At 37.9% G+C, this 25093-nt stretch overlaps 1 protein-coding gene across 23 annotated transcripts in view; it reads left to right on the top strand.

Moving 5' to 3' along the window:
- The window catches only part of LOC134650171 (protein still life, isoform SIF type 1), a 167711-nt gene that overhangs the window by 41486 nt on the left and 101132 nt on the right, over positions 1-25093 (top strand). For 14 of the 23 annotated variants that reach the window (XM_063505046.1, XM_063505044.1, XM_063505045.1 and 11 more), the window contains 7 exons: positions 1306-1516; positions 2269-2473; positions 2688-2744; positions 2942-3010; positions 5389-5503; positions 8413-8484; positions 13139-13189. In XM_063505046.1, the coding sequence (XP_063361116.1) occupies positions 1306-1516; positions 2269-2473; positions 2688-2744; positions 2942-3010; positions 5389-5503; positions 8413-8484; positions 13139-13189 (780 nt within the window). The remainder of the gene's footprint in view (positions 1-1305; positions 1517-2268; positions 2474-2687; positions 2745-2941; positions 3011-5388; positions 5504-8412; positions 8485-13138; positions 13190-25093) is intronic. The other 9 variants (XM_063505033.1, XM_063505051.1, XM_063505042.1 and 6 more) reach the window with 7 other exon arrangements.

Here is a 25093-nt window from a genome sequence, read left to right as displayed (position 1 = left end):
TGTACGGTGCCGTGTACGGTGCGACGGCACGGCGCCGTGCCGCGGCACGGTGCCGCCACACCGGCGGCGGCGGACGGCGCACCGCTCGGTAGTTATTGTTTTGCTATTGCATAGTTCTCACGTGCTAATTAATGCACTAGACGTGTGCGCCGCGCCGGCGCGCCGCCGCCGCCGGCCTTTTTTGCCACGCCGCCGCCGCCGATAAATGATTGGCGTGAAATCGGCGTGACCTTGAATGTTGTTAATTAGCAATTCCGAGTTGGTATTTGGATTACAATATGGAGTTTTTGTATATATGTTCCAAGTTGATTGGAATTGGAAGAACTTCGCTTCGCTCGCTCGTTCGACAATCAATGAATCTTTGTTTCCATTCCATCAACCCCTTGACCGCCAAATACGTCAACTGACGCGTGCGGCTACAGCCCAAAGCCCAATGTCAACCTTCGTGCCTTCCTACAAGTACAAGGTTCACGAAAACGCGCCGCTCACGCACAGGTGTGTCGTACAAAGGCGTTCGTAACTCAGACAAACGGTTCATACATGAACCGTGGCTGCAGTAATGAGAGACGCATACATTATTTTACAGTACATATGGGGCTACTTTTCCGCACTAGTGCGTAAAATAGCACTTTTCGTGCGTATGTCGAAACTTTAAAGTGCCATATGTAGGTACTGTAAAACGTTGTTCGATATACGTTCGTGTTTTAATTTATCGCCACTCGTTTCGAATTTCCTCTTTTTCGCACTTGTATCGAAAATAACTATTTCTTGACTTCTACATGGAGTTGGACGGAATGCCTACTGGACAAAATGTGTGTTGGACTAAATCCATGTTGGACGACATGCTGTTGGACGAAATACGTGTTGACGTAATACGCGTTGGACAAAATGCTGTTGGACGAAATGCATGTTGGACCAAATACGTGTTGGACGAAATGCGAATTGAAATATCATTTGGACGAACTGCGTATTGGACGTACAGCTAACAAACCAATTTAGGAGCTAATGGTACATATTATTAACGACCGGAGGCACATTCCGAAAAACAGAGCACAAAAGAAGCATACCTATTAAATAAAATGAAGGCTCTAAATTATGATTTCACTTCCTAAACTATTATAATTTTACTTACTAAATTCACTTATGTGGGAGTTATAGCTTATCGAGATAAAGTAATTTACGAGTGATTATTAGAATCTACTATAACACTCGTAAATTACTTCTACTAAGTAGATAAAATGAATAGGTCCAGAAGTATTATCCTGCCTTTCGTTTGCCGACGACTTAAACCAAATGACTTTACAGCCGCGGCGTGGGAGTAGGCGCCGCACCGAGCGGGTACCCCGGCCGCGGCCTGTACCTTGAGCTGGGCGGTGGAGGAGAGCGGGACATGTCGCCGCCGTCGGACAACGTCATGTTCGACAACCAGTGCTACGCGACCACGCCCTCGTCGTCGAATGGCAACTCCGACCAGGAGCCGTGCCAGCGGCGAGATGGCAGGCAACACCATCATCCGGTAAGCCAGTCACCCAACATATGACATAAGTAACACTCAGATTATATCTGGCAAAATTTATGATCACCGGCAGTGAAAAACCGTTTACTCTATCGTTTACATTTACCTACCTATCCATTTCACAAGTTGCAGCATCGATCTTCGCTGTCCATGCATGATCGAAGATATGCACACTGAAATCATTTTTTCCATTAAACTGACACAGAAGCTTCTGATCAGGGGCCCTCTATGCTGGTGGCAAAGCCTACTCACCGTCTAGATCAAAATTAAGACCATGCTCAATGTGAGTCACATTTATAGATTCTGCATGGTACTCGTACGTTTCCCGTAGGTACCAAAAAGTTAAAGGTTTTTCTCATCGAAAAATCCTCGAAACTTTTTCACTTCAGAGCAGAGTCTAGGCATTATTTCTACATGTTTGTGTAGCGTTTCTTGGCTAATGGATTTCCACTCATATTACAGTATCTCCCACGGTCGAGCTACGGCTAACGGCTAAGCGCGATCGGGCTAATGTTTGATGATTGCGGTGGCCAAGTCATGTTTTTTAACACAACTTGCTGTTCTTTATTCGCTGTGTAGCCTCTACAGTTCTTTGCCGAATGTTTCGCATCGTCGCCTTATCAGAAGTCTCAGAACTAATGGGTTACCGAACAAACTTGTTCCTGAAAATTGTGTTTGGTCCTAAACTTTTTTTGGTAGTGTCATGTATTTTTTGTGTATAGAGAAAAATATACGTTTTTCCCTTGCAGCAGCAGCAAAAACCCTGCTTATCCCGGCAAGCATCTCAATCCAGCGCCACGCCCGCACCCGGTTCGCCCACCTCACGTTTGCTTCTCGAGTATGAGATGCATCTCCGCAACACGTTGGCTAAAGGCATGGACGCTGAGAGCTACAGCCTCCACACCTTCGAGGCGTTGCTGAGCCAGAGCATGGAGGATCTAGGTGAGTGTTTCCACGGTAAGTGCGATTTTTATTTATCAAAAAATTTAAACTATTAATTGGTATTACGTAGATTTAAATTTAAAAAATAAGATTTATTTGACAACTGATGTTTTTAAAGATCCACGTTTTTCTCGAAATTGGCAATTTGAAGCATACAATCTAAGTTACATTTATATGTTTTTATACAGGTTAGACTTATCAACTAATTGATTTAACTAATTCTTCATAGAATACAACGACAATATGCCGCCTTCGAATCCGCGAAGCCCCTATCCACCGCGACGTCGTAAGTATTCAGTTTGGTCTAAAATTTTTAAAATAAGAAAAATTGTTTAATTTTTGTTCACAATTGTTTTCTTTTATTAAAAGAAAGAAAGTAGCATGATTTAATTTTTCGAAAGTTAACCAAAAATTGTTGACACTGGCGCAGCCCTTTTCACACACGAAACAAATGTAAACATATAATTTTTATTTTTTCTTGAGGACCGAACCAAGAATCCGTTCTACACTATTTGAGAAACCTTACGGAGGCAGCCATAAGGGCTAGAGGAGGTGAAGCCATCACTTATTATTATACCTATAATATCATACTAGTAACACCCATAACAATATCGGATCTTGAAGGTTTGCCGTAGCTATCGCCCCCACTTGACTTCACGTAGCGAACCGATCCATATTATTGTGAGACTTTCTGTATAATATTCTATCACTATAGGAATACAATGTTGTAGTTGCGATTCACTCTTCCATAATCGTATTGTGCGTCTGTCACAATGATGATACACGTGGCCGTAAGAATTGAATTTTAGAATTTCCTCCTTTTTATTTCAATTCATCTTACCACTTTAAAGTCTTTAAACTATCGCGTTATGTACACATATTTAATTACACAAACAGGTCTACCGCGATATAGTTTCATTGTTTTTATTCTGACGTTTCAGCTGAATTTAAGGTAAAAACAATGAAACTATATCGCTGTAGACCGGTTTGTGTAATTAAATATAAAGATGTACTGATATCATTCATCATTATCACATGAGAGGATGTTACGCGTAAAAGTACCATGACGCATGTCAGGCAAGAGCCTCTTTTTTCTCAAATCAACGGCCATGCTATTACACACATTCAGTTTGGTTACAATTATTGTTTTTAGTCATTAAGTTTTATTTAAATATTTTCTGTGACAGTTACAATCCAGTACAAAAGGGAGGAGATTTCTAAATTTAATTCAACCGTGGCAATAATAACTGCAATCGCTTTATACTTACACTTCGTTATACCTCCCCGACCATAAAGTATCTATACTCTTGCAAATAGTGTGGTTGTTTAGTTTATGAGCTGTAGCCCTCGTACCAGTTAATTATCATGAAACTAATATAATATGTACAACATGGTAACTAACGCCAGTCTTTAGTATTAATAATTATTTTGTAAAATAAGTATTATCATTTTCAAATCTAAAAGGTCTACCAACGCTAAAAAACATTTTATTAAATCCTACATCTGGAGCAGCCTTATACGCCTGCGAAACGTGGACACTGACACAAAGAGATAGAGAAAGATTGGAAAGCTTCGAAATGTGGTGTTGGCGGAGAATGGAAGGGATTAGTTGGACAGAAAAAATATCAAATGTTAGAGTTCTCGACAGGATTAAAGAGAAAATAAATATAATAAAAACAATAGAAAATAGAAGAGGAATACTAATTGGACATCTGATAAGACACGACCTGTTCCTTAAGAACATCATAGAAGGAAAAATAGAGGGAAAGAGAAGGAGAGGAAGACCGAGGAAAAAATATTTCAACCAAATAACAGAAAAGGTTCAGGTCGTGTCATACCAGAAGGGTAAGGAGTTGGCAGAGGACCGGATGAGTTGGAGATTGCTCCACCGACAATAGCACAGCTCTTAAATAAGAAGAAGAAGAAGTATAACCATACATTGCGTTTAATTTCATAAACTCGCAGGAAAAACTTAATCGTAACTTAACAAAATTTTTTGATATAATACACCGACTGTAGAGAACTTAAAAGTAAGATATTGACTCTAGTGTCTTCATCTCCTGAAGAGTTTGGTTACGGCATCCGATATTCTGCTTCTAAAATATTGTAATCACTTACTTCCATGCCGTGGCATCTCGATGGAAAATTTACTTGACCAATGAAACTTTTAACCGCCCGGCTTTTCTAAATTATCATATATACCTATATAGGGCCGATTTTTCAGTCCCCAGTTAAACAGACGGATAGGATTTGTTCCATTGATAGCAGGATTCTCAATTTTTCAGTGGTCAGAAAGGAGTTAACGGCCGAATAAAACCCCTATTGTTTAGTCTATAAAAAATGTCTTCATTATTCTGGAACATGGGCTGCAGCTACCATCACAAATATGTATAATATACAGAACTATCACATTAAACCCCGATAAAAACTTGTTTATTATTTGTATTCCTTCTTTTAAGTTTAATTTATTTATATTACGCGATGGCACAACTTATCATTATGTTTTAAAATAATACTAAGATATACATCTATATTTCAGTTTTCAATGTGCTTTTCATACGTATTATACTCAATATTACTAGGAACCCGTGTCCGACTATTAGGTAGCTGTATCATTCATGAACAAAGTGCATTGGATGTGGCTTGTCAAAATTTGCTTGATGTTCTGTAGACAGTTGGAAGTTGCTTTATAAAACATTTGAATAAACACCATCATTCTTCAATTAAACGAGAATAATTGTGATAAAATAATTCAAAAACTCAAAATTTGCACGAAGTGGCTGTAAATAATGAAAAAAATATTGACGTAGGTTCTGATCCTTAACTTGCCTGTGTATAAGTTGAAGATAAGTTTGTTCTGTTTGTTTATGGGCATGTTGATTTATGTTTGTCTGTGAGAACGGTGTTGGGAGCTAGTGTGTCTGTGTCAGGTCCAGCGACGCAGTGTTCCGGCGGTGGAAGCCGGTCATCCACGCTGCCGCTACCGCACCGGCTAGGCGTTGAGAGACAGCACAGCGCGCGATCAGACCGCGACGGATATTACAGGTGTGTACAACCTTCGAGTAGGTATGTTTATATTAACCTTTTGGACGCCAATGACCGATATATACCTACGCACCGCAGGTCCAACGCCAAAAACGTATTAATCGGTCATAGATCACAGAGCAACATAAACCTAGGTTTTGACACTTCGGTGACGTGGCGTCTGAGAGACATCTTTTGTGTTTGACACGGCGTCGAAAAGGTTAAAGGATTCATTATATTAAACTAATATTATCCAGGCCAGGAGTAAAGACTAAAGAGCCTTTTAGAAAAAACGTCCGTGTGTGGCTAAAGCATGCTAAAGTAAGATATAAAAAAGTTTACAATAGTTATTAACCACACACGGATTTATTTTAGAAGGACAGACGGATATGGAGAGACTACAAAGGTTTTTTGTCATTTTGGAAATGCGACACTAAAAGATCCATCATCTACCAACCTGATTTCAATGAATGGATTGCCATTGGGCGGGTGGAGCTGTCAAAGATCCTCAATGTATAAGATTGCTTGTCAAATATCAAAAGAGCGACGAAAATTGGAAAGATGCCAAATTTCATTGGAAGTATTGAATGCAGGAATAATATGTGATTGCGTAAATGAAATAGGTATTTCCTTTTGTAACAGTATATTCCAAGATATACAGGGTGCCATTTGAGTCGTGATCAGTAATATGTTTTTCTAATTCCATAAACAACGAGCAATTTAATGCCCCTACCTTACTAAAATCAGACAAGATTTATTTTTATTTTTTGTTTATTTTTTGTCATTTATTTTACTTTTATAAGTGAATTTAGGATATTACAACGGCTTATTAAGATATTTAAATTAGTAAATTGAATCGCTTCTTTGAATCGGAACTGTCATTGACATCAATTTTGTCATTTGTCCCAGTTAGAAATAAAATTTACTTAATTTTTCATTTGAAATATCTTACAAAGCTGGTTAAATACCACATTGCCACTTGTAAAAGTAAAATAAATGACAAAAAATAAACAAAAAAAATTTAAAAATCTTGTCTGATTTTAGTAAGAGTAGGGGCATTAAATTGTTCGTTGTTTATGGAGTTAGAAAAACATATTACTGATCATGACTCAAATGGCACCCTGTAGGTATAATCACTCATGGATCATGGCATCTCCGGAATACAGCTTTTCTTATTTGCCAGTCTGCTAACTTACCTTTTGGTACATTTAAGTGGCCGTTAGCGATAATTATCTTTAAGCGTAGGCAGGGCCGGATTAACCCTAAGGCAGAGTAGGCAACTGCCTATGGGCCCCGCCTCGGCTAGGGGGCCCCGGCGGCCCCGCGCGCGCCAAAAAAAATTGTGTTTCATATGGCCAAAGTTCATAAATAATTTTTATGGTACCTACTTATACCTAATGTCCAATATCAGTTTCTCAGACACACAATCATCAAATGATTATGTAAATTATGTTATTTTATAGCTTTTAAAGTCTGTAAATCGAGCTCGGATTTCAGGCTCCCGAGGACCTAAAACCTCATTAATGAAACTTCGGCCCTCCGAGTAACTCTTGTATGACACATATATTATTGCTGAGTAACATTTGATGATTGGTTCGTATCAGAGCGCTGCTTTCTTACAGTTCGACCTTCGGCGTCGCTTTTTAACAAATATAAACATTGGTTTCAGAAGCTTAGCCTTTTGCCTCGCATGAAAGCTCACCTCGCTGGTTATAAGTACGCTTCGGGCTTGTTAAGTATGTGGAGATTGCTGAGCTCGACCTTCAGCCTCACTTTTTGGTTCGTCTACCAAATCTCTTCTTCAACTTAGCCTTTGGCCTCGCTGTGCCAAGCTCGGCCTGCGGTCTCGCTTTTTAATACAATGGACATTGGTTGGCGTCTGTGATCTAGCTGAGCTTATCCTGAAGCACGGCTTTGACCTCGCATGAAAGCTCGCCTCACTGGGTAACTTCGGATTTTTAGGCATTTTTAACACGCTTTCACAATTTTTTCACAAAAAATTTCGCGCTCGCTGCGCTCGCGATTTTTATTGCTCTTCCGATTTACCCTGTACTTACATGCTAGTTCGACTGGTTAATGAATAATCATTTAAACACATATAAAATATTTATTATTAGGTTAATTTTAATCATGTGGCTCGTATGGTCGGACAATCCCTGTTCAGCCTCGCAAAATATTTAACTACTTATTGAGAAAAAAAGAGCTCTCCCCACACTGGACGCAAGGAGGAAAAGGCAAAAACTAATATAAAAAACCTTTATGTCCACGCAAGAGCGAATAAGACATCGTTCGGCATGTTCGGATCGGCTCAACCGACACCTGAAGGTTGAAATTAAAACCGCAAACTTACTTCCCTGTACTGAACAACTGAACTTATGTATGCAAAATTAACTGTAAGGGGGCCCCGAGCATTGCAGTGCCTAGGGGCCCCGACATGCTTAATCCGGCCCTGAGCGTAGTTAAGCGTCATTGTAGAACGTCATGTAAATTTGATCTCTTTCTAACAAACACAAATTTTAAAAAGATATACAATAGAATATTAACGCCTTGTTAGATTTAACAGACGTTTAAGAATAACGCCATTAGACTAGATGTGGGGTGGCCCTAACATAAATCAAGGAGAAAAATCACAATGATATGATTTCGAAAATATCTCGTATAATATAGGCTCACTGATGATCAGTCCGCCGGATGATATCGGCCTGTCAGTGATTCGGAGCGATCACCTTTTGCGTTTAACTTACAGACCGATATCGTGCGGCGGACTAATCATCAGTGGCCCCTTAAGACGAGGAAAATAATCTATTTAAATCTTATTTATTCTGACTGGTCTAATCTTTAACAATTCCCTTTATTTGATTCCATGACCTAATTGACAATTCTCAGAACAAAAGAAATGCCACAATGAATAATGTATTGTATTGTTTTAGCGATCGCAACGAGCTTATGCGGGAGCGAGAGCGGGAGCGGGAGCGGGGCTACCTAAGTGATCACAGTTCAAGGTTTGTTGTTTTTATAAAGCTTTCAACCCAGTCCCTTTGTGCTCCTTTGAAGTCACTCACAAGTATCCCTTACACTGTTGTCATAAGTGTGAACGAGGGGAAATGTTTACATTATACCCTTTTCTGTAATATGATAAACTTTCTTTAGCGAATAGAAATCTTATTTTTCTGTTCCGTTAATATATTGTAAATGCGGAATGGGGCGCACACGTAGATTGTACAGTCACCATCAAAAGTGACGGATTAGACTACGCGACAAATGTCTACCATTCTTTGACAGCTTAACAAAAATTCCTACTGTTGATAATAAAGGAAAAATGCTAAAAAGAAGAAAATAGAAATAAAATGGATAAAGGAAGGAATGGAATGATTTTCGCATTTCTGGTAGGCTTCCGTAGCGCAGTTGGTTAAGAGCGATGCAAGGATTGCAGAGGTCGCGGGTTCTAGTCCAGCTGGAAGCGTAAATTTTGCATTTTTCCTTTATTATAAAATTTGTAGGTAGTTTAACTCGCAGACGTATCTGCTTTAAAAAAAATGGTTTGTAAATCCCAATCCTTATATGTAGAACAATTTAGACTGTGATAAATATTTTGGAACGCGAACTGTACATATATATATTATGTGGAGCGTTATTTCATCCGCTACTATTGTTGCTGACCTTACTGCAGGCATTTACTTTTAATATACTAAACCACAGAAGGTGTCTTTAGATGTGTCCCCACTTTTAAGGCATAAAAACATATCGCATTAAATAAATATCAAAACAAATATTTAATAATCAAATAAATAATGCAGTAGCAAAATAAAATTGTGGTAAATATAACATAACTAAAGAACCATCTAATATCAAACAAACAAAAGTTAAGTGTTTGACTGAATGTAATTTTATATGGCTTTTCTTTTCCCAAATGTTAAGACTTTGCTGATACCTACTAATGCCCATATTTTTGGTAGATACCAAAACACAACAGATGGCAGAGACACTTTTTGCCGATAACGATTGCAAAATGAAGAAATTATAATAATAATAATAATGCGACGTATCAGCTCTTTTAGGACTCTTATTGCAAAGCTGATCTGCTTTAGGGGGGGCAATAACCGCCCCCGAGTAATGCGCTTTGTAAACCAGGCGTTCGCGGGGACGGATATCAGGCCCCGCGACTACATGGCCAACGTTACGGAGCGCATTGACTTTCTAAAGCAGAAAGTCTATGCATGGGCAAACCGTATTCGCCGCTACAGAGAGCGTGTGGATCGATTCCAGCAGAATCGTCTTTTCCAGAGTGACCAAAGGAAGGTGTACCGAAAGTGGGAGGAAACCAACCTTCGTGAGTCCGACACGCAGCCGCCGGATCCTACTGTCATGACTGACTTCTGGCGTAGCATCTGGTCGGTGCCTGTCGGACACACCGAGGGGAGTTGGATGAATGTTGTCGAGCGTGAGTGCGAGTCCATCGAACCTATGGGGGTAGTCACTATCACCCCCGATGACGTAAGTTGTGCCATCCGCACGACCCAGAACTGGAAAAGTCCTGGGCCGGATGGATTGCACAACTTCTGGCTAAAATGGTTCCGATGCTCGCACTCCTGCTTAGCAGCACAATTTCAACAAGCCCTCGAGCTTGGTTCTCTCCCACCTTCCTTAACAACTGGTGTCACCTTCCTGCTCTTCAAGTCCGGTAGTACCACGGAAGCAAAAAACTACAGACCCATCACATGCTTGCCTACACTCTACAAGCTCCTTACATCCATTTTGAGAGCAAAAATCAACGCGCACATTGTCGCAAATAATATTTTGGCTTCCGCTCAAAATGGATGTAGGGTTGGGTCCCGTGGTACTAAAGAGCTCCTCCTCATAGACATGACCATATGCCAACAAATCCGGCGGAACAAGGGGGCCCTCTCAGCCGCTTGGATTGACTACAAGAAGGCCTATGATTCGGTGCCTCATTCATGGCTGGGGAGGGTCTTAGAGCTGTATAAAGTTGATGCAACTTTGAGAGCCTTCCTAAGCGCGTGTATGGGGCGGTGGACCACCGTCCTTCGTCAACCAGGAGGCGGGAATGACCGCTCTGGTCCGCAGGATTTTATAAGGATTGAGCGAGGAATCTTTCAGGGTGACAGTCTGAGTCCCCTGTGGTTCTGCCTAGCTCTGAATCCCCTCAGCACCCTGCTGAAAGATTTGGGACTAGGTTGCCGGCTTCGGAGAGAGGGTGAAGTCATTTCTCACCTTCTGTACATGGATGACCTCAAATTATTTGCACCAAATAACCAAGACTTGTTGGACCTACTGAAAACTACCGAAGTCTTCAGTAGTGCCATCAACATGGAGTTTGGTGTCGATAAATGTGCGGTTATACATGTAGAGCGGGGGAGGGTTGTAAATTCAACAAATTTACAACTCTCTGAGACAATGGCTTTCAGATCTATCTCTGAATCAGAAACCTATAAATACCTTGGTATGTCACAGTCGTTGGGTATTGAGGACGAAGGTATTAGACGGTCGGTGAAGGAGCGCTTTTTCAGTCGGCTCACAAAAGTCCTTAACAGTCTTTTGTCAGGAGGCAACAAAGTGCGCGCCTTCAACGCCTGGGTAATGCCCCTACTCACATACTCCTTTGGCATACTAAGGTGGACTCAGACCGAGCTGGACGCCCTGGATCGGAGGGTCCGATCACTGCTTACCGCACATCGCATGCTCCACCCACGCTCGTCAGTTATGAGATTGTACATCCCACGGAAATGTGGAGGCCGAGGCTTCCTAAACGCCAAGGATCTCCACAACCGCGAGGTGTACAATCTCAGGAATTATTTCCTTAACAACGAGTGTGGGATGCATCGTGATGTGGTGGCAGTAGACAGGAACCTCACGCCGCTCTCCTTGGCAAACGAGAACTGGCGCAAACCTGTGGTACTAAGTACTGCGGATCGCAGGGCGGCATGGGAGAGTAAGGTGCTACACGGGCGGTTCTACAAGGCCCTCACGGGACCCGATGTGGACCTGCTCGCGTCGGTGAACTGGCTACGATTCGGGGACCTCTTCGGAGAAACCGAGGGTTTTGCCTGTGCAATTGCGGACGAAGTAATGATGACGAACAACTATCGGAAATATATCCTGAAGGACGGTACGGTCGACATTTGTCGGGCATGCCGCCGTCCCGGAGAGTCACTCAGGCATATCATTTCCGGTTGTTCTCATCTTGCTAACGGCGAGTACTTGCACAGACATAATCTCGTAGCCAGGATTATTCACCAACAGCTTGCTCTTCTATACGGTCTTGTGGACCGCGAAGTACCGTACTACAAGTATTCACCTGTGCCAGTTCTTGAGAATGGTCGTGCCACGCTCTATTGGGATCGATCTATTATCACTGACAGGACTATTGTAGCCAATAAGCCTGATATTGTGATAATAGATCGAGCGCAACGCCGGGCCGTGCTCGTTGACATCACCATCCCCCATGATGAGAATCTCGTGAAAGCCGAGAAGGACAAGTCCAGTAAGTACCTAGACTTGGCTCACGAGATAACCGCCATGTGGGATGTTGATTCGACGATCATTGTCCCGATAGTTGTTTCAGCGAACGGTCTAATAGCGAAGAGTCTCGACCAACATCTTGAGAGACTCTCGCTAGGTGGTTGGATCAAGGGCCAGATGCAGAAGGCGGTGATCTTGGACACGGCGCGGATAGTCCGCCGGTTCCTCTCTCTGCGGCCCTGACCACCGGTAGCTTGGGCCCTGCCCCGCTGCCGGCGGCATTCTAGGTTAGGTTTTTTATAATGTGTTTATATGTATTTTTTATTGTTTTGTAAGTGTTTTTATATTTTACTTTTATATTCATATTATAAATAACCTAACGTAAGAGGAAAGATAAATAAATGAATAATAATAATAAAGCCTTTATTTCTCATTTAGTACATAGTTGCATTAAATATATTTATTTATAATAAAAATATTATGAAGAAATTATAGGTATATTTAACAAAAAAAGTGTTTTGCTATCTGTGTTTTAACTTAGTATATATTTTACTAATCTTATACCTTTAATAAACGAGCAATTCTTGTTTATTTATTTATTTTCTTATACCTTTAAACGACAAATTCTTGTTTATTTATTTATTTATTTATATACCATATATTTCGGGGATCTCGGAAACCGCTCTAACGATTTCGATGAAATCTGGTATATTTTCGGGGGCGAAAAATCGATCTAGCTAGGTCTTATCTCTAGGAAAACGCGCATTTTTGAGTTTTTATATTCTTCCCAGATATTCTTATTCAAACTGAATTCAAGCTGTAGCAGTCCGGGTTATTTTCTTCTCGCCCTGCGGCACACTTCTTTAAGCTTTACGTTTGTGAAATGTATCGAATAATATATTATAAGTTATAACAAAAGCGAATCTTAGCTACATACCGGGGTATAATCTATATACAGTCGCCATCAGACATATCGGAGCGGTTAAGGCACTCACAAATATCTGAACACGCCTCTATTCTCATGGCGTTAGAGCGCGTGTTCAGATATTGTGAACACCTTGGCCGCTCCGATATATCTGATGGCGACTGTCCCACCTCTGACTTCTCCATAAACCCAAAGTGAAACGAAACTTGAAATGTTTTAATTAGTTTGTCAAAAGTTTAATTTTTTTGCAGAGACCGCATTAGGGACCGGGATCAAGGGTACCTGAGCGACCATCAATCAAGGTATGTACTAATTGGATTTGTTTTTACTAATTACCAGCAACTTTTACTCTTATGATTCTCTTAACAACTCAACAGGGTTTCTATGGGAAATCAAGTTCTCAGAAATTTGTCGGCAGAATTACCGATGTTATACTTTTATAACTAACACGGGACTTAATCGCGTAAGACTTACGTTTATTTATGGTCTGGTCACAAGCAGACCACGAACGTAACGTCACGTTCGAAACGTCAGGCCGTATAAAAGTATGAGTGAGAATCGTGTTAGTTTAAATCAATTTACCGATGTTACTAAGGCCATAGAGAAAAAAATACATAGAGTGCTCACTCCATACATCAGTTTTAGTACCAAAAAGACTATTAGCATCTAGCATCGAGTAGCGGAACTATCAGTACTGCTACTTGACAATAGATGTAGCACCGACCGGAAAGTCTTATGCTGTTGAGATAAGACTATCCGGTCGGTGCTACATCTATTGTCAAACAGCAGTACTGATAGTTCCGCTACTCGATGCTAGATGTAGACACTGAAATTAATAGTCTGAACTGATGTGTGCAGTGAGCACTCTTGTCTTATTATATTTCTCTATGCTAAGGCTCAAAAACTAAATATTTCATAGCTACGACTTTTTAATATATGATATAGTAAGTGCACTAAGTACCTGTGATTGATAACTTTTATGCAGAGTAGATTAACATTTTTTCCAGGCAACAGCTCTGAACATTTCAATTTGGAAGTATTTTTTTCCAATTCTGCAAGTGATTCAACTGGAAACCGTTTAGTTTATTTTACTCGTTTACCGCTCACTGCGTGTCCGTTCATTTTAGAAGTAAAAGCGGATTACTGAGCGCCAAGCCAGAAAATACAATTTGTGCTAGAAATATTCATTTATCAATATTTTGTATAAATATACCTATTTTCAAGTTTTTTGACGGTGTGGAACATTATTAGACAAATATGGGGCTTAAAGGCAGTAATCTTCAACCATTTAGAAATATACGTCTGCTAAAAATTAGAATGCTTTAATGACTTACCCCATTATGTTGATCTTCTAAAATACTTGAAGAGCTGTACAATCCGTGCTCTAAATCCTCCTCGTTCCTTCGTCTGAAATAGTAGATAAAGCCTTAATTGTTAACATTATAAAGGAATCATTACAATAAAAATACGGAATGCGATCTACAAATCTACCCCCGGGACACTACAAGTATCCTTCCTTATAGGACTCGAGATTTAAGAAGAGGTGTTCTAAAAAGGAAAAAAAAAATAAGAATTCTAATTAAAAAGAAATCTCGTCTATACCTACGTGACCTCTCGTGTCTTAAACGGATCTGACAAAATCTCAGATATAACAAATCCCTATGCAATTTTACGGTACGGCATGCCAAAAATATACATACCTACTGAATTCGTCTCAGATACATTTTCTTTCTCATTTACCTGGCTGATATTTATGTTATATTATGGGTTATCTTTATAAACTAGCGACCCGCCGCGGCTTTGCACGAGTTAAACTATTACATAAACTTTCCTCTTGAATCACTCTATCTATTTAAAAAAAACCGCATCAAAATCCGTTGCGTAGTTTTAAAGATCTAATCATACATATAGGGACAGACAAACAGCGGGAAGCGACTTTGTTTTATACTATGTAGTGTTGGCCGCAAATTAGAACAACTTTTATTAGGTAAATATTGTAAATTATAAACCTAAAGCAAGTGATCATAAGCTTATTTTTCTACTCCAGCACTTAAATGTGTCAATTAAATGACTGACAGTGATATCTAAAGCAATGTCATTTGAATGCTTTGTCTATAGGCTCATAAGATGACTGCTAGCAGTCATCTTATGAGTATAATACAACTGCTTTATTTTTTTTAAAGATACAAGTTCCGATCATTTTGATTGAAAGAGGTATGTTTTCATTTACAATAATAACTTTTTTTTTTTTAAATAATAACTGTTTTTTTTTTTAAATAATAACTCAATTTTTTTTAAATAATAACTCTTTTTTTTTTAATAATCTCTTTTTTTTAATAACTCTTTTTTTTTTTTTTTTTTTTGCTGCAGCTGTCATAGAAAAAGTAATGTATGCAACAGCTCATAATTGGTTCTTAAAATTCTCGGGTCTTTTTTTTACAAAACTCGACTACGTCTCGTTTTGTAACTTCGACCCTTGAATTTTAAGAACCCTTATTATATCACTGTTGCATAAACTACTATTATAGTATTTTATGCAACCGTTGTTTAAGAGGGGTCAAAAAAGGCAAGTGGCGTAAGTAACAATTTGAGGCGGAGCCGAAAATTGTTAATAAAGACGCCACGAGTATTTTTTGACTCAGTTAAACAACGTTGCATACAATAATTTTTCTACGACCAAGCACTTACTTTGAAATAAAATTGAAAATTTAACAAATATTTTTAATTCAAGAAGTAGCAAAAATGGAGTGTAAAGCCGGGAAAAGAATGAATGAATGAATGAAATTAAAAAAAAAAACATGTCTATGGTTCACTTATTTGTCAGAGATGACATTTAAAATAAGGTTGGCAACACTGTTTTTCGTTCAATATTTTTTCGTATCGTAAGTATCGTAAAATCGCCAAAAAAATACTGCGTGTAAGCACACATTCTTTTTTTTGGGAATAGACTAAAGACTTGTCTTGACAACTATAAGGTAGGGTTTTAAAGGTGTGTGCACGACCCTTTAAGTGACAAATAAAAGTACGGGATTAGAAAAATATATTAATAATTTCGTATTGATATTGATTTTTACACCTCACTCTGACCCAGTTTATCGTAACACTGGACTCATTGTTCAATCCATTAGCAATACTACACTTAATTAAACATTTAATATGATTTTTAGAATAGACAAAACTTTTAAAGCTATTTAATATTTAAGAAGCCGTCTGCAAAAATGACAGGGGCAGTGGCGAGATGTCATTCAGATTAATAATTAGGAGCGAGCTAATAGCAAACTTTAATATTTTATTGAATTAAATATTTGTATCTCGATTGATGCTATATTTAATATTCATATAAATTGACATACTTGCCTTAAAATGTGATACAGATAAATCATAATATTCATAATTAACAATCTTATTCCAGAGAGATCCATTTGAGAGCTTCGTCGTTTAACTTGATATATATTTATATGGTACCTACTGTGTAAAGAATGAAAGCTATATATATCTTATTACACTATTCTTAATTAGTAACCAGCTTACGTAGTAGTAGTAGTAGTAATAGTAATATCATTTGATATTTACCAGTCGCTTTTCGGTGAAGGAAAACATCGTGAGAAAACTGGACTAATTCCAATAAGGCCTAGTTTGCCCTCTGAGTCCGAAGGTCAGATGGCAGTCACTTTCGTAAAAACTAGTGCATACGCCAATTCTTGGGATTAGTTGCCAAGCGGACCCCAGGCTCCCATGAGCCGTGGCAAAATGCCGCCGGGACAACGCGAGGAAGATGATGAACCAGCTTAGGTACCTAATGCTTCTCAGAAGACAATGGAATCAGGCGGTCTAGCACAACTTGCGTTCTCGCGCGCGAGTCCATACTTGAAGTCGCGCCAGATGTATGGAGTCGCGCGCGAGAACGCAACTCATGCTAGACCGCCAGGGGTAATACGAGTAGACATTATTCAGAGTAATCGCGCGAATTATTCAGATTCTCGATAAGGTTCTATAATTGAGGTCGGTATACCATGATTAAGGGCCCGATTCGGATTTTGAATTAGATATCTATTAGATATCTTTTAGACATCACTGCAAGATACGATAACGACATGTTTAAGATCTAACCTGTCAAATTTGACATTTGCGCGATTCTGGAGATACTCTTAAACGATTTCCACAGGATATGACTTAGAGATCCAATTCACATCTAATAGATATCTAACTCTATCTAACGTAAAAGTGACATTGGTTGCCTGAATTGCGCTGCAAAAGAGGACTAGTTGATATCTAAAGTACAAAGTATCTAGAACGGATCTAGTACGTGTCGTCTCTTGTGAATATCTTGAAGTTCGAATACGGCAGTAGATCAAGGACTGCTATCACTATCCACGTTGATTCTAGAATCAGCATTGTAATGATTATTAGTTGATTACACTGTGTATTTTTTGGTGATACAAGATATATGTAAGCAATTGTACTCATTGCTATGATCAGCCCTTACTATAGGTATCAGTAAGTTTGAAATCACAAAATAAATCACGTACAATTATAGGTAAAGTCTATTTTTTTATTCGGTAGACTAAAATAACATTTCATACTATGAACATCATGTGTCATTTCATACTATGAAATGTCATTTTAGTCTACCGAATTAAAAAATTGACTTTATATCTCGTATTCCCTAAAAAATGTAACCCCGTATAATTCATTAAGTATTTCAATTATTTGTTTATTTAAATTTCAATGTAGAATGTAGATTTGTGGAAATGGTAGACTTAACACCAAATTGTATTCCATGTCAACAAAAGATATTGTAATCGTTTATGTTACCCTTATCTGTGTACGATTAACGATTTTATTAACTCGATATTTTGCACTTATATACAATATTTAAACCAGCTCTTCGACATCGAGCTTGCCCCTGTTAATTGTGTTTGCATTTAATTTATTACTTTAATGCTATTTACATTTATACAACTATCAATTTATAAAGTGCACAAATAAATATAATGTTGTACATTCGGGCATCGGTTAAAAACGCCGAATATATAAGTACCTTCAAAAACACTTTGCTACTTCCCAATCCCAAAAATTACGAGTTAAACAAGTCAACGCAATAAAGTAATACTGTTATACATTGATATAGTATAAAGAACTGGATACCCAATCAGCCGCCAAAAATGGCCCCACAAAAGTGATGTCAAAACAGATCATGCATTACTTTTTCGTTTAGTCTTGTTTGAAACGCTCAAATGTGAAGTTGTCAACAATTACGAAATGTGCCGTTAAAATATGTAAAAATAACAATGATAAAACAAGGAAAAAGGATGGAATGTATTTCTTTCGGTTAGTTCTTTGGATAGCATTACATAATTTATGTAATCTGGTGGTAATTTTATGGTTTTGAATAAATTAATTTGTTAGTACCAAAGAAGGGATGTTAAGGAACAAAAATTTAATGAGTCGATGTGAGGTCAATATTTTTTTATATTTTTATATGGAATTCATAAGAAATAATATTATGTTTAAATTCAAGATTTCCAAGAAAACCTATGCGACGTGCAAAGTGGACAGCTATTTAATTATAGCAAGAGATAGGGGTGATGCAGTTTTAAACAAGGCAAAACGGCACTTGTGTGTTCGGCCCATTTCCCTGTTTCCGACATATACACCACCAATAAGGGCTTATATCGACTAACTGTAAATGCTAAACCTGTCGGAACACAGTGACAACCACAGGATTTTTTTTATAAAGTATAGGTAGACTTTATAAAAAAAATCCAATCAGTATCTAAATGTCCCCGTGCACCCGCGCTATGAGTAAATGTAGATCTTAAATACACAGTTATTTAATAAGTAGAATTTATTTCAAGGAAATTAGTATTTAAAGACGTATACTTACGAATTGAAAATTTGATTTGTTTGAATTTGAACCACGAATTAATTTTATTTGAGCTCGCGATTAAATTAAATTTGTTTTATTTATTACTTCAATTGGTTTTCCTGTACAGTAATACATATTAAAGTGTACCTACCAAAGTGACTCCATTCGTTCATTAATTTCATTATTCTCGTTTGACGTTGTTTGACGTAAATACGTTACGTTTAGTGCCATCGGACTAAATTTTTTAACAGTGATGGTACTTATGTTTGCAAATTTGACACTTAATGCTTACGACATTAAGCTCTTTTCTGTACGAAACATTTATCTTGACTCAAAATTTACGTAAGCGTTTTTATCATCAATGCAAATGGTGCGAAACGTCATTGGGATCCACATTTCTTGACGTTTTTGTTCTGCTTTGTGTGTCTATTTCTTTTATATTAAGTCAGTGCTGTTATAATATAAATAATAATAAAGTATTTGTTCATAATATTTATACTTCTGCGATGTTAAGGGACCATGAAATTTACATGTGTAATTATCTTTGGTATCTATCTAGAACTAAGTCCAAGTTCTTAAAATGCAGCAGTTTTCACTCAAGGAAACTTTTGAAATTTATGCTTCATAAGTTTTGCGGGAAGTTTGCATATAACTAAACTAGAGTAACCAAAGAAATTCGAATAATGAACACTGAAGTGTAATGCCGCTTTATATCCTTTATTTTACTTACAATTTTTATCACAAATGGACCAAACGGTAGTTTACATAAAACTCTTCATTACATTCAGAAAATTTTCTATCGTTTAAACTGTAACTTAAGGGGCCCACTGATTATCAGTCCGCCGGACGACATCAGCCTGTCAATTAAAATAAAAAGTTGGCAGTTCCGAACAACTGACAGGCCGATATCGTCCGGTGAACTGATAATCAGTGGGCCCCTAGAGGGGCCTAAACGATATTCAGATTGTTAAATCCTAACTTATTTTTTTAAGTGGCATGATACCACCATACCCTGTCATAAAGTATTTCTAGTTTAGCAGATATAGCAAGTATCTGCTATTTATATCTGCGAAATTATCCCGCTTTCGAAGTTATCCTTTGATAAAATGCACTTTCTTACCTATAGCGTTACCTTAAACCATGGACTAACCTATTAGGACCCGCAATCGCCATTTTGAGTAGCGTGACTTTATATTTAGTTCCCAAAAGTATAGCAGATGTCTCTAGTAGTGTCAAATGTTGCAATAAGTGTGATTCTGTATCAATGCCATGTGACGGGTTGGAATGACAACTATCGTCATGCTCTCGTCTTGCCTCAATGTTGATAATATATTTCGTGAGATGGCGCTTCGACCATACCCCGTACTGAATTCGTTTCATTTGACGCATTTTTTTTGGATGTTTGATATTAAAAAAATATAAATATATTCATTCATATAAAATATAAATATAATAGCATTAGCGATGTCTTACTAATTTTAATAACTCGTAATACATTTTTCTGTCACATAATATTAATGTTACCGACGCGCGGTAACACGATACATTACATTTATAGTACATTATTGCAGAGGCCGGGAAAGAGCAATTCGTGGATGAGTTTCGATTTTGTCGGACGACGCGAAGCGGAGTCCGACAAAGAAGACGAATCCACGAATTGCTATTCCTGACGAGGCATATATAGTGCTTTTCTCCAAACATGCGAGGAAATAAGCTCAAATAATAATTATTTAAGCATCAAGCATCACTCAAATGTTCCAGTATTCAAAGAAACTTAATTGCTAAATTGGGAATCAAAACAACTAAACATGTGCCAGAATCCCCAATTTTAAACTACTACGTTTTTTGCTTATCGATGTCAGTGTCGTAAGCGCCATCGGCAATAAGCTCCCTTTTCATAGATAATAGCACAAATATCAATGATGGTCGGCCGACATCTTTGCCCCCCCCCCTTTTTTCGACCCGTCCCCCCCTCCATAAACCAAAACCGGTCAATTCGTATTCTAGAGATCACGAGGAACACATCCATACCAGTTTTAGGTATTTAGAAGAGATGTCGACGACTTTTCTCAAAACAGGCCGGTTTCCTCCAGTCTAAAAAAACAATTTCTTTTCCACTTTCATCAATTACATTCTTTATTGCCGGAAATCCCTTATCAGCCAAGACAATATCCCAATTTTTTAAGTAGTCTACTAATCCTGACTCGTTATTTGGGAGACACTTTTTCTTCCACCACATTCTTTTGACTTGAACGATATGAAGCCTCCCTGGAGTAATACCAATAAGCACTTTTGAGGTAAAACCCTTTTTATAGTGTGAGTAGCAATACACACGATTAGCAAAACTTGATGGTACTTCTATACTTGCTCTGTAGGTACTATAGGCAACTCTGTACTCTAGTGTTACTATACTCCGGACGGAAGCATTCTAGCCAAAAAACCAAATTTGATGTAACAGCTGCTACTTCTTCAACATACGGGCAGAATATTCTTGACACTGTTGTTCTATGAATACCGAACAAAACACTGAGTGCTGAAAATGTGACACCAAGTTTTATTTTCATCAAGAAAAGTAGAAGTCTATCTTTTTCGCTCACCATATAATGTATTTGTGTAGTTTTTAATAAAAAGTTGAAGTTGTTAAGAGTAACACCTGCAAGATCTACAAGCTGCGGCCGATTGCATAACAAATTACAACTTGCTACAACTAATATTACAAGCGGAACTCCTTTTCTAATTTAACTTATTAAATAAGGAGTTCCGGTTGTATTATTAGTTGTAGTTTGTTATGCAATCGGCCCCTGTTCGTTGGTTTTAATAAATTAAAATCCAGCAAAATATTTACTGTCAGTTATGGTGGCTAGATCCAGAGAAATACTTTTAGCAGTATTACAGACTTCGAGTTTTGTTATTTTAAAATGCTTAATAATCTTCGTACACTGGTACTGATATCTACATATTTCTGTTTGAACTTCGGCATCACGTTTTTTTACCATAAAATATGTACCTGTTGCACGTAAACGTCTTTCCTGGATTTTGTACACCTGTATACAGGTCCACTTGACATTCACTATCAATATTTTGAAGTCACACTAACACTATTTTCCAGCAATTCAAAGTCACTTGTATTAGTTGTATTAATAGCACTAACAGCTTCTATTTTTTCGCGTTTCTTCGTTCCATATAACGTTGGAACCTCGATATTGCCGCATTTTCGTCAATCCGTCTTGATTTGTCTCGATTCTTGGAACATAGCTGGGACTGGCTTGTTCATCACTTTCATCAGCCTTTCTACCAACAATAAAGTAAGCACTGCAAATTCTGTCGTCCGGTTTTGAGTGCCATCGGGACTATAACAAAATAATTCACCGTTAAAACTTGATACGTTTACAACATAAATCAAATTTTTGCGTATTTAAGGAAGGTATGATTTTAGAGGTTAGGTTAGGTGACTTACTTTTTTTCTCCTTACGGCAATTATCCATTTATTGCGTGTTCTTGTTTCCACACTACTTTTGGAAATCTATAAAATTTGCAGTCACTATTTCTGCTAGTGTTTACACAATTAACGACAACACATCTTGCTGTGAAGACCATTTTTATCTAAAACATATACATTTGATTGCTATCTGTGACAAAAAACGAAAGTCAGCCCTAATTATAATAATAACAACTAACTCACACAATGACACGTGTACAGATGCGCTGTTCACACATAGAAACGCAAATGATGCGGTAGTATACTCGGTCAACCAGATCTTGACAGTAGAAAAAGGCGGCAAATTTGAAAAATGTAGTCCCATAGAAAATTTGAATTTCGCGCCTTTTTTTACTGACAAGATTTGGTTGACCAGCTACCTAATATTAAAATTATTGCGCCATCTATCCATTCGTTTAAGAAAAACTAAGAACTACACCTTAACAACTACAACGTCTACAACTCTTCTAGTGGCAGCGCCCTCTTGCGGAATGGGCTACACAACCTACAGCCCGCTGAATGACCGACGCCATCTAAGTCTAATACAAAAAAAATGTTTTCTTCCGGGGTACGCTACTCAAAATGGCGATTGCGAGTCCTAATAGGTTAGTCCATGCCTTAAACGAAAAATATCATGTCAAATTGTTTAAAAACGAGAACTAACGGCATCTAGGGTAACGTTTTCAAACTGTTCCATTAGATTCAGTTGCGCACGGATTGGCCAGCGAGTCACAATAGTTAATGCATTTATATTACCTGCTTACTGGCCTTACGGTGTCGCGAGGCTCTCCGTTTACAGCTAGTCTCTTCATGTGAAACGATGTTAAAATAATAGCCACTTTACTAGGATCCTAACCTAACCTAACCTAACCTAACCTAACCTTACCAGTGTGGAAAATGTTGTTGTTATATACCAGTATGGAAAATGTTGTTATTGATTAAAGATCCGAGATTTCAGGATAGGGTCTGTGCGGAAAAAGAAGAGTCGTATGTATGGGCTCCGCTACATTTCATGACTCTTCTCTTTCCGCACAGACTTTACAGTTCTAGAAATAAATTGGTCCTAGGTACTTTATTCCGGTTAGGTTTAGCGACGATAGTCTGAAAGCAATTTAGTTTTAATCGTTGTGAAGTACCTACTTACATGTAATAAACTTGCAGCGATGGATATGGATTCCAAAAATGTCCACAGTCATCCACTTACGCACTAAAAATACAACACAACACACTTTTAAAACATTGAGAAAATCTTTTCCAAACACACTGACACTGATATGTCAATCTTTTTTTTTTGTAAAACTCTCAAAATGTTTGACTGAACAAACAAAAATGATGAAATGATGACCTTTTTTATTTAATTTGGTTGCAAATATTGACAAGAGTTATTTCATATTTGATATACGTGTGGTGTGACGTTAAGTGACATTACGTTATCACGTTATGAATCAAGGTTAGGAGTACGTATGAATGATTTTGTGTAAAATATTCTTTATAATTAGATTTATAACGCAGATTAGGTTATCAAACATTTCGCGAATACAGAGTAACACAAATCTTAAAATGAAGGTGACAAATAGACACATTAATCTAGATGTGAGTGGAAATATAATGGAAAGACGCTCGGTTTACGATAGGGTTTTAGACTTTTAGTCTACCCTTCAAGAGCCATAGCTACGATAGGGTGAAAATGACATGGGGGGCGAAATATGAGACGAAGATTGAATTACCCTCGAAGTCGTCGTAAAAAGTATAAAAAACTGATACTTACAGTACCATCGAACGCTCAGCACGTATGTACCTATTATAACCGAGCAAATATTGTGAACATCGTTTGAGTTTGAGTTTTTTTTGTAATGATATTTCGAACATCTCCCAAGTTCAACGTTTGGAACGTTCTCTAAAAACTCCCTTGCATAAGTTGGGATTCGTATGATGTCCAAGTGAAGTTGCAAGTCGTCCACTAGGCTCACAGCGCTTCAAATTTTAGGTACTTACCAATACTCCAAATTACAAAATTACGATCTAAATACCATAGATGTAAGTAAAATGAAATAATGATTGCTAAATACAGATCAAATTTTCTCTAAGTAAAACGTTACATTATTCTATTAAGTATGTAAGACACGTCTACTTTCGAGAAACGAAAAGCTCTGATAAACTTAATAAAGTACAGTTAGTAAAGTGCTCCTAAGCTCCTATAATATGAATAAAAACAAAAATGTCCACAATATACTGAGGTATCCTATTATAGGAATTTATTCCAAAAAGCAATTTAGCCGAATGGAATTACAAAGGATCCGTGTACAATCTCGGATTACCTTATACATGATAACGAGCCACAGCGACGTACTTATTCTATTTATAATTTTCCTTGTTATTATGAATTACTTTATTGAGTTTAATTTTATAAATAGATAAATTAATTTTATAAGATTAAATAAACCGTTAAGAACATATGATTCACACAAGTAGACTCTGTAAAAGTAGCAAAATTCGTCAGTCATCGCATACCGGGAGGTACCTAACTCGTAAAGTGGTTATATAAGGGCGATGTGTATTTGTGTAATGACTAACGGCGCGATTCGGGAAATGAATTAGAGCTTTACTAGATATGAAATAGTAAAGATATGTGACGTTCCACGACAAAACGTACCATTGCCCCGGCTGAATATTGGAGCGGCGTTAATAACAGCGTAAGCGCCAGCCCCCATAAGCTACCTTTTGCCGTGGAACGTCACATATCTTTACTATTTTATATCTAGTGAATCTCTAATTCATTTCCCGAATCGCGCCGTAATGAGCTTTTGTGGACAGGGATCGGAACCGGTTTTTTGCAAAATCTTCGAAATAACTATATTT

This window comes from Cydia amplana, chromosome 8, assembly GCF_948474715.1.
Source record: "Cydia amplana chromosome 8, ilCydAmpl1.1, whole genome shotgun sequence".
NCBI lineage: Eukaryota > Metazoa > Arthropoda > Insecta > Lepidoptera > Tortricidae > Cydia > Cydia amplana.
This window is presented reverse-complemented; position numbering and strand designations above follow the sequence as displayed.